This window comes from Balaenoptera ricei, chromosome 8, assembly GCF_028023285.1.
Source record: "Balaenoptera ricei isolate mBalRic1 chromosome 8, mBalRic1.hap2, whole genome shotgun sequence".
NCBI lineage: Eukaryota > Metazoa > Chordata > Mammalia > Artiodactyla > Balaenopteridae > Balaenoptera > Balaenoptera ricei.
Window position 1 is genome coordinate 75,202,881 of NC_082646.1, and position 10,075 is coordinate 75,212,955.

A 10,075-nucleotide genomic window follows, 5' to 3' on the forward strand; every position below is an offset into this window, starting at 1 on the left:
TTGTGGCGTGTGGGCTCAGTAGTTGTGGCTCGCGGGCTCTAGAGCTCAGGCTTAGTAGTTGTGGTGCACGGGCTTAGTTGCTCTGCGGCATGTGGGATCTTCCCGGACCAGGGCTCGAACCCGTGTCCCCTGCATTGGCAGGCGGATTCTTAACCACTGCACCACGGAAGCCCCTATTCACCACTCTTTAAAGTGTTAGATCATTTTAGGTCTTGGAATCTGTAATCTGAAAAAACCAAACACCAAAACCAAAGTTTTTATCCAAGGAAGAAGGTTCTTGGTTTATCTAGGAATTTGTGATTTATAGAGTCACTCATAATTCCTGGGCTCTAACAGGCCCAAACCCCTTTTATTAGACACTGTTTTCCTCAATAAGAAGTAACATGCTGGGACTTGCGTGGCAGTCCAGTGGTTAAGACTTGGAGCTTTCACTGCCGTGGGCCTGGGTTCAATCCCTGGGGGGAGAACTAAGATCCCACAAGCCATGCGGCATGACCGGAAAAAAAAGTAACGTGCTGCTGGCTTTCCTCTGTTGGGAAGGGTCCAGGGAGGGAAAATGAGTTCTTCTCAAGGACCTGATACATATCCAATGCAATACAAAACCTCCTGATACTTAATCTTGATGTTGTCCCTATGCCTCCGTTTCTTGACATGTTTGTTCCTGGACACTTGCATAAGGCAAGGAATATAGAGCGAAGGGAAGCTGCTTTGGAGGCACTTCTGGATGGCACAGACAGAAATTGGTTCATAGATGGATTTGTAGGTGTTGCTGAGAAATGAACAGAAGATCAAGGTGCAGTTGCTGGAGCAGGATTCCACGATCCAGTCCTCCCGAGGCTGTGTCCCCTGCCCGCACACAGACACCACTGAGGACAAACTAAGGGGACTAGACCCCAGGGCAGAGAAGCTGACAGGACACAACTGCCAGGGAGTGAAGAGGCCTGAATACAGAAGGGCCTAGAAAGAGCACCACTGTGACCAGAGGGGCCTGGAGGGGCGCGGGTCTGATTAGGGGAAGGGGTGGAGCAGGGTGTCTGCCCTGTATGATGCTGAGATTGTGTCCCCGACACCCAAGACACAGGCACAGACTCGGCCTTCACGTGGGTGTCCAGCCATCACCCCTTGGGAACAAACAGGCTGTCCTTATATCAAAGAATAACACACAGTTTTCAACATTCAATCTCTTAAGCATTTATTAGATCTGCTGGCATCTGTGGACAGAGAACTCACTAGCTCAGCGTCCCTGCCCTTGGGGGCTCACAGCCCCGTCGTCTCCTGAGCAGAGTGAGAGGCAGCTCAGTACTTGTCGGGCAGGCCGGGAGGTCTGAAGTGATTGGGGTCTTTGCCGCTCCGGCCCCATTCATTGGCAGCCTGGTCGGCCCTCGAGTCCTCCAGTCCGTGGCCACTGTCTCCATGTTTAAAAAAGTCTGTGACTCTCGGAATCATCTCTCTGGCATCGCTGGAATGGAGGAGGGCAGGTAGGGGATTACTCCAGGGCTGACGAGCAACAGCCCACCCTCCCCATCTCTCCTCTTTCCAAGGAATCAAGGACTCTGACAGGAGCTAGGAAAGAGGGGATGAAGCCTGAGGCTGCCCGGGCTCAGCACACCTCAGCCCTGCGGGTCCCCTTATGCTGGGTGAACAGCACCCATGGGGGAAGCTTGGGAATCGTCTGTCCCACCAGCCTTGCTCTGCTCTTCAGCCACTCACACCCCGCACAGGACACAGAGGGTGAGGGTGGATAAGAGGAGGAGAGGCCACAGCCCTACAGGAAGTTCTCCAGGGCTTGGCCCCTCCTGGCTGTCCGAGGCTCTCACACCCACCCCTGCCTCCTCAGGGCCCCTGGTACCTGATCACTTTAGCAGCCCAGACGCCCCCAGGTCCCCTTTCGGCAGCGTCACGGTTGCCCCGGGCGTGGAAGTACTTGTCTGAATTTTTGTAATTGGCTTCTCTCATGTCAGAGTAGGCTCTCCACATGTCTTTAGCCCCTGGGAGGAATGCATATAGAGAAAGGATTATCAGGTGGACAGAAAGCTGCGACACACCTTAGAGAAGAATCAAGGAATGAAAAATCTTCCACTGACTCAGTTTCATCCTGTGGCCATAGCACCATGAGTGCCATAGGTTGAGAAGAGCATTCTTTGTGCCTAGTTTCCTGCTCCTGGTAACTCGAATGAGAGTCGTTATGGGGGGAGGGGCACAGCTGTGTTGGACCTGGTTGTCTGGCCCCTATGATGCCGTCTCTGGACTGCATCTCACTTAGGGCTCTATGTGATATGTTTAAAGGAGAGAAGGGAGCTATCACTATAGGGCAGGATTCCTCAGCTTCATACTATTGAAATTTTAAGCCAGATAATTCGTTGTTGTTCAGGGCTGTCCTGGGTATTGTAACACGTTTAACAGCATCCCTGACTTCTACCCACTAATGGGCAACTTATTCCCCAAGTGTGACAACCAAAAATGTTTCCAAACATTGCCAAATATCTCCAGGACACAAAATTGCCTTGGCCCCGAACCACTGTTATAAAAGGAAGCTGCATAGGATAAGATCCAGGGGACTTGGGTGAGTGAGGAGGTGACATGGAAGACAGATTCTGAGAAAGGGGCAGACATGCAGCACCTCTGCTCTGACGCCTAAGAAATGTATTCCTGCTGCGCGAATGTGCTAATTGTGACTTGATTCCCCTGCCTGTTAGACACGTGAATGGCATCTTGAGAACTTTCTAGTGGACGGTATTGATGATGTGGGCTGCTTGAGGAAGCAAGCCCTCGAGCAGTGGGTCTTTTCCTCAGCCTGGTTACACTTTCCAATCATCCGGGGAGGTACTGAAAGTCCCATGAGACCTACCTCACACCCCAGGCCAATTACCTCACACTCTCTGGGGTGGGTCTCGGGCATCAATAGTTTTCATTGCTCCCCAGGTGAATCCAACATGCAGCTGAGATTGACTAGCCCTCAGCTTGAGAAAGTGGTACTAGGACAAGTCTACCCAGCAAGAGCTTTGGCCTCATGCACAGCTGGGTTCAAACTTCTGTCCTGCCACCTGCTGACTGGCACTTAGTCCCTGGGCAACGGACTCGGCTGCTCTGAGCCTCGGTTTTCTCCCCTTCAGATGGGGGAAGATGCCTCCCTCACGGAGATATTCTGCAGGTAAGTAGGTGACCAACTGTCCCAGCCTAACCAGAACTGCCCCTGTTTTCCTGGAACTGCCCCAGTTAACGTTGAAAGTGTCCTGGAAAAGTCCTCAGACCTGGGCAAAGCAGGAGAGTTGGTCACCCTGAAGTGCATGTAAGGGCCGAGTTCCTACTGGAAGCTTGATATATGTTATTAGGTTCCCCCCCAACGGTCGCACACGGTTTTTTTGGTCAGTTAAAAGGCTAGAAAAGGGTGGGAAACAGACTAAACCAGGGACAGTGTCACTGAGTATAGGAAGCAGGAGCAAGAGCTAAGCTGAAGGTCCCTGAATTATCCAGTTAGGAAATGGAAGGTAAGAAGGAAGCGAAGAAGAAGAGTGGAAGGAAGGAAGGAAGGAGGAGAGAAAGGGAGGGAAGAAGGGAGAAACGGATGGAGGGAGAGAAGAAGAGAAGGGAAATAGATGGATAGCTTTCATCCTACTTCATGCAATTGGTCTGAGGGAAATGCTGTACCATTTCAAGACTTCTTTTATGTCTTCAGGTCAAACTTCCATTTCAGCTGGGAATGATGATTGTTCTTTCTCTAGTAACTGATTGACATAAATCCTGTGGTTTTCAATCTGTCTGAATAAAAGCTCCCCAAACACCTGGCACCTTCTACCACATAGGGCGGCACCGCCTAAGACAGTAGCTCCAACCCTTAAGAGTGCTCAGGGTGAATCCCAGAGGCCCTTGGGTGCCATCCCCCCTCCACCAGCCTTACCTTCATAAGCCTCACCAAGGAAGGAAAACCATCGGCTGTGGACTCCCAGCACCAAGGAGCAGAGAACGAGGCCTGTGAAAAGCTTCATTGTGCTGAAATGAAAGGAGAGGGTCAGGGAGACACGGACAAGCCTTGCACACCCACTTTGGGATTTGTATGTCAAGGAGAGCCCATCTGTTCTTTTCCACTTGTTCTCATTAGACTCTCAGCGGTCCTCCTAGGGAACATTGCAGTAGGACCTCACTCGGAGCCGCTAGCCCTCAGCGCTGAACCCACCAACCCTGAACCCAAGACTGTCTAAGAGGTCACCAAGGTGTCTATGGTGGAAGAAGAGGGCAGCTGGGGCCTAGTCGTGCCTTGCTAAAGCAGCCTGTAATTAATCAAAAAGCATTTCCCATGCACCACTCTGCCAGCACTCACCTTATACAGGACAAATACAAAACAGAAGAATTAAAGTAAGTGTTTTCAAAGAAAGCACTCCTTGGAGAAGTTTCTCACCTGAAACCGGTGGAGCAGACCTGCTGGGGACAGGTGGCTGTATTTATACTGAGCCATCCCTGCTGGGGTCATGGGGTGAGAAGGAAAGCTGGACTGGTGCCTGGGGGAGAGTCCCTGCAGGTCACTTCTCCTACAAAACTGCAAAGGGTAACTTACTGGAGTCCAATGGCTGTCCTCATCCACAGGTCATTTTCCTCATTGTGCAACCCTGAGAAAATAGGAAGTCCTGTTCTGCCTGGTGGCCACTGTCAGGGGTGGAGGTGCTGAGGCCCGGGCCACCCGGGCTGCGGAGAAGAGGGTGTGGAGCTCCAGGATGGAGGCCCCCTGGCTGCTGGAAGGTGTGCGGTTAGAGGATGTTCCTTCAGCCTGGACCTTGCTTTCCTGGTCATTTCCTCAGGATGGTCCCTGGTGGGCCAGACAGCAGATGTGTCAGAAATTAAATCCTTTGAACTCATGTGTAAAGCCCTTGAGCTTCAAAACTGACAGGCCACCCCACCGAATCACATGTGTGCCCTGAGCACTTTCCACCACTCTGTGTACCTGTGCTGAGCTCTCAGCTCCAGGGCAGAGAAAGCCCTCTCAGCCTCTCAGCCATGCATTTCATAAGGGTCAACACCTATTATGACAAAAAAAAAGAGAGAGGTATAATAAAATAATGAGAAGCTTTTTGACTTGATAAAGGTTAAATACCAATAATCTATAGCAGCAGTTCTCATAGTGTGTTCTAGGGAAACCTGAGGGTCTCTTAAGACCCTTTCAGGGGGGTCTGTGAGATCAAAACTATTTTCACAGTAACACTAAGATATTCTTTTCCTTTTTCATTCTCATTTTTCTCATGAGTGTACTGGGTATGAAATGTTCATTGATATGGTTTTAGATTTCTACATTGCAACTGACCTTTAAGAAACTACCACTTGTCAAGTTTTGGTATCATATCAAAGAATTGCCTGAATTATCTTAAAATGCTATTAAAATGCTCTCTTGTTTTCTACCTATATGTTATATCTGTGTGATGTTGAATTTTTTCGTATACTTCAACCCAAATAATGCATTGTGACAGATTGAGTGCAGGATCAGACATGAGAATCCAGCTATCTTCTATTAAGCTAGATATTTAAAATTTTTCAAAAACGTAAAGCTACTATTTTTGTTATTAATTTTTTTGTTTTGGAAAAAGCTTATTTTCATTAAAATATATTATTTATGTTAACGTAATGGATTTATTATTGTGTTTTTATTTATTCATTTATTTATTTGACCATTTTTTAAGATACTCTGCAAAGGGTTTTTCATAAATTAACTCAATCCTCATAAAACTTCATAACAGCACAAAATATTATTGTGTTTTTAAATGCTTAAACATTTTTTCTTTCCAGTGTGTTAAATCCTGATAGAGTCAGGATAAATAAAAGTTCTTTGAGGTCCTCAATAATTTTTAAGAGTATAATGGGACCCTGAGACAAAAAAGTTTGAGAATCATTGCTTTATAGCAAATATTATGTGTAAAGAAGAAACTTTAGGTGCATTCTCAAGAAGGCCAAGAATGAGACATGGATGTCCTATTCTGATCACCTCAGTTTCACATTCTCCTGGAGGACCTGCCCATTGCTAAGACAAGAAACATGAGGAGGATAAGAAATGGAAGAGAAGAAATGAAACTATCATTAGTTCTAAATGATGCAACCTTTTACGTAGAAAACCCATCAGAATCAAATGGCACACTAATGAAGCCATTAAGAGAATTCAGTGAGATTGCCATGTTTCACATAAAAAATCAATTGTGTTTCTCTACACCAATTCTTTTTTTTTGGCTGCGTTGGGTCTTCGTTGCTGCCCATGGGCTTTCTCTAGTTGCAGTGAGCAGGGGCTACTCTTCGATGCGGTGCACAGGCTTCTCACTGCGGTGGCTTCTCTTGTTGCGGAGCACAGGCTCTAGGTGTGCAGGCTTCAGTAGTTGTGGCTCGCGGGCTCAGTAGTTGTAGCTCGCGGGCTCTAGAGCACAGGCTCAGTAGTTGTGGCGCACGGGCTTAGTTGCTCCACGGCATGTGGGATCTTCCCGGACCAGGGCTCAAACCCGTGTCTCCTGCACTGGCAGGCGGATTATTGACCACTGCGCCACAAGGGAAGTCCCAACACCAATTCTTAACAGTTAAAAAAATACAATACAAAATAGTACCAAAAACATTAACTATCTAGGGAAAACTTTAAAAATACACAAACATTTACAGAGAAAATTTAAGTTTGTTAAGGGATAAAAAGTGGGGGATGTATGTCATGTTCATGGAGAGGATGTTTGAACTTAGTAAAGATATCAGTTCTCCTTGGATTAATTTATAAATTCAGTGCAATGCTAATCAAAAATTCCTAGTGGAATTTTTTAAGGGACACAACAGATTTATTTTTTATGGGTGAATAAAGGTCCATGAATAAGTAAATGAAAAAAAATAAGGGCCAAGAGGGGACATGCACTGGTCTCTGAGATGCGTGATCTTGGGATTTACCCCAAGGGGGGAGACAACTGTGACTGCTATCTCTGTCTTTGGGCCAGAGGGCATCCCCAGGGACCAAGAGAACGGAGAGATGTTTGCAGCACCAGTTATGTCCCTAATAGGCACCAGAGAGGTAGGGCCACACAGCTTTGAAGATCATCCTTAACCCAGGTCTGGATGAAACAATTTCACATCAAGCAATGGGGACCCACGGAGAAGTGTGTGTACCACCCTCCGTCTCACCATCCTACAGGCAATGTTAAAATGGTGTTGGACTGCACCTGGGGACGGTTCATGGGAGATGTGGCAGAGATGGTGAGGACCCAATGGGCATCCGATCTCATCCTCCCTGCACAGGCACAAGTAGTGCAGCCAGTGCTCTGTGGCATCAAGGTGACCGGATTGTTACTTGAGGTGTGGTGCAGACCGGGGAAAGAAGAGTGTGAACAGTGGATGGAACACACTGGGGATGTAGGAATGGAAGCTTCCGCGGGGTGGATGCAGGCAGGTGGCGGAGGACATAGAGAATGCACTTTTTGGGTTGTGATTGTGGAGTGGCAGGCTGGGGACAAAAATGTGTAAAAGCCGAGAAAAGAGGAGGCACTTGCACTTTGACTGACAAGAACTCTAGAACATAGTTGAACCTGCCGTTGAGGAGTTCACTAGGTCCTTGACCATTCTGCAGAGGGGGAAGAGTGGACCGCTGGGTGTGGATTGAGACTGGAGACATTTAGGTAGAGGAGTAGAGATTACAGGGATTTACAACAAGATAAAGCAAGCCAGGCAAGGATCCAACATCCACTGGTAAGAGCCTCATACAGCCTGGCTCATCTGGCAGCAGCGGGATGCCTGAGCCACTCCAAGGATGCCTCAGAAGTTGTGTTAAACATGTTTTTCCATTCTGTATCTGTGTTTTTGATGCTTTCACATCCTGGGGCCTCCCCGCCCCTGGAGGGACTGCTTCTCCCAGAGGTAGCCAATTCTTACAGGTTAGTAAACTACCCTGCGATAGTAAACTAACCTGTGAGTGAGCCTTTCAAATACAAACCAAACAATCCAGAGCTCACACCTCAACCACCTCCTTTATTGCGCCCTCACACTCTGGGCCACTATCCACCTGCCCTAATCACACCAGAGCCAGGTACCAGACAGCTAGGAACCAGCCCCTATGCCGAGCGAGAGCCAGCTGAAAGTATTCAAAGGAGCCAGTCCTAAACCCGCTCACCCTGCCTCACTGGTCCTCCCACAGAAACCACAATAAAGGCGTTTGTCACGTTTTCTCCCCCTCTCTCTGTCCCCTGGCCCACCCTGGGTGCTTCCTCGTGTGGCCACCCCGTCCCCCTTGGTGTGATGTGTCCCCTTCTTTGGGGATCTGTGAGTAACACACTGTGTTTTTAATGGCAGTTGTCTCCTGATCTGTTGGCCTTACCATCCATACCCGAATAATAAGAAAACCTATATTTTAAACAGAAATCGTCTTATTGTTACAAGTATTTCAAGAAGAAAAGAAAGCCAAAACGTTGAAAATAGAAAAAAAAGAAACAACAACCAAAAACCCCACACACATCATAAGAGGGACAGAAAGCATCTGAGTCAGCCAGGCGGGAATACTAGTTGAGAGGCAGGGTGAGGTGCTAGCCCCGACGCATTACAAAAAGTCAGGATTTATTTTTTTTTAACTTTTTATTTTATGTTGGAGTATAGCTGATTAAGAATGTTGTGATAGTTTCAGGTGTACAGCAAAGTGATTCAGTTATGCGTATACAGGTATCTATTCTTTTTCAGATTCTTAGAGCTTATAAATCTCATTGCAGTTGGGATGGGATTGGGGTGAAGGTCTGAGGAAGCACAAAGTATTTCCTTCCCCAGCTGATGACTCCCCATCTGTCTGAGGGATCCCACAAGATTAGAGTTGGGGAAAAGGGAAGTCCTGGTGGAAGCTGAGAAGCACATTTAGGACATGCGGTAGCCAGCTGGACCACAGGAAGCCATGGCTGTTTTTCCTTGACCCTAAAACCTTCTCACTGGTCCAAATGCCAGTAATTCCAGGCCTTTCTCAAGTGTACAGGTCCTGGAGGTGGGCAGGTCTGTACGCCAAGAAGGGCAGGTATGCCAAGCAGGGGCTCACGTCATTATCCCCAGTCTTTCTCTGAGTGGCACCTGCCCCAGCTTCCCTTCTGACCTGGGGTCAGGTCTCCATGCTGTGAGTTACCCATCCCTGGAAGTAACTGGTGAGCCTGGAGCTCCTGAATCAGGCTGGGGGCTTCGGAGAAGTGGGGTCTCTGCTTCTGGGCAGTATGCTCATCCAGCAAGTCTGACCAGAGGATACACTGCTGGGAGTATGGCAAGACGCAATGTATCAAGAGAGATGTGAGTCTCCATTTAGGCAGAGAATCAAGTTAGTTCAAAGAAAATTGGAAGGCGAATCACTTGGATGTGGACATACTTCGTTTATTGAACCACTGTGTTGTAAGTCACATTTCTCAGAAGAAAGACTAAGAGAAACCAGGGAGTTCCAGGATGTTTAGGACACAGAGAGATAAACAAGCACTCCTTGTTTTGTTAATCAGGTTGAGACAGACTCTCCTGTAAAATCTAAATGTTTGACTTTGCTCAGTCATAAGCAGTAAATTTCCCAAGTTGGATTTTCCTGCCAATGAATGTAGAAGGAAAAGGACTCTCTTTTTGACATAACATTTTATTGTTCATCTAAAATGAAAACCTTTTCTATTTTATAAAATTGAAAAACATGCTTAACAAGTTGAAGAGCCTAGCAAGTACAGAAGGTTTAATACGATTCATAAGATATACTTACTGTTAATCACTTGAAATTTAAACTAAACTTAAGAAGAATTATTGGGACTTAAATTTCCCCTCCCACATGATATCACATATATGGAATCTAAAATATGATACAAATGAACTTATTTACAAAATAGAAAGAGACTCACAGACATAGAAATCAAACTCATGGTTACCAAAGGGGAAAGGGGGTGGGGGGAGGGATAAATTAGGAGTTTGGGATTAGCAGATACACATTACTATATATAAAATAGATAAACAACAATGTCCTACTGTATAGCACAGGGAACCATGTTCAATATCCTGTAATAAACCATAATGGAAAAGAATATGAAAAAGAATATATGTATATATACAAATATATATGTGTATAACTGAATCACTTTGC

The 10,075-nt window shown here is 46.8% G+C and overlaps 1 protein-coding gene across 1 annotated transcript; it reads right to left on the reverse strand.

The window, feature by feature from the left end:
* Positions 1-1,166: 1,166 nt before the first annotated feature.
* On the reverse strand, positions 1,167-4,399 carry LOC132370702 (serum amyloid A-2 protein). Its single transcript, XM_059931225.1, has 4 exons — positions 4,319-4,399; positions 3,899-3,990; positions 1,850-1,988; positions 1,167-1,459 (listed from the first exon to the last, which is right to left on the reverse strand). The coding sequence occupies exons 2-4, from the start codon at positions 3,984-3,986 to the stop codon at positions 1,297-1,299; spliced, it is 390 nt and encodes a 129-aa protein (XP_059787208.1). The 5' UTR covers positions 3,987-3,990; positions 4,319-4,399; the 3' UTR covers positions 1,167-1,296.
* Between the last annotated feature and the right edge of the window lie 5,676 nt (positions 4,400-10,075).

Coding starts and splice junctions, on each gene's coding strand:
- LOC132370702 (XM_059931225.1), bottom strand. CDS start 3,986: ATGAAGCTTTTCACAGGCCTCGTTCTCTGCTCCTTGGTGCTGGGAGTC. Junction 1,989..3,898: donor CCTTGGTGAGGCTTATGAAG/GTAAGGCTGGTG, acceptor CATTCCTCCCAG/GGGCTAAAGACATGTGGAGA. Junction 1,460..1,849: donor TGGGCTGCTAAAGTGATCAG/GTACCAGGGGCC, acceptor CCTCCATTCCAG/CGATGCCAGAGAGATGATTC.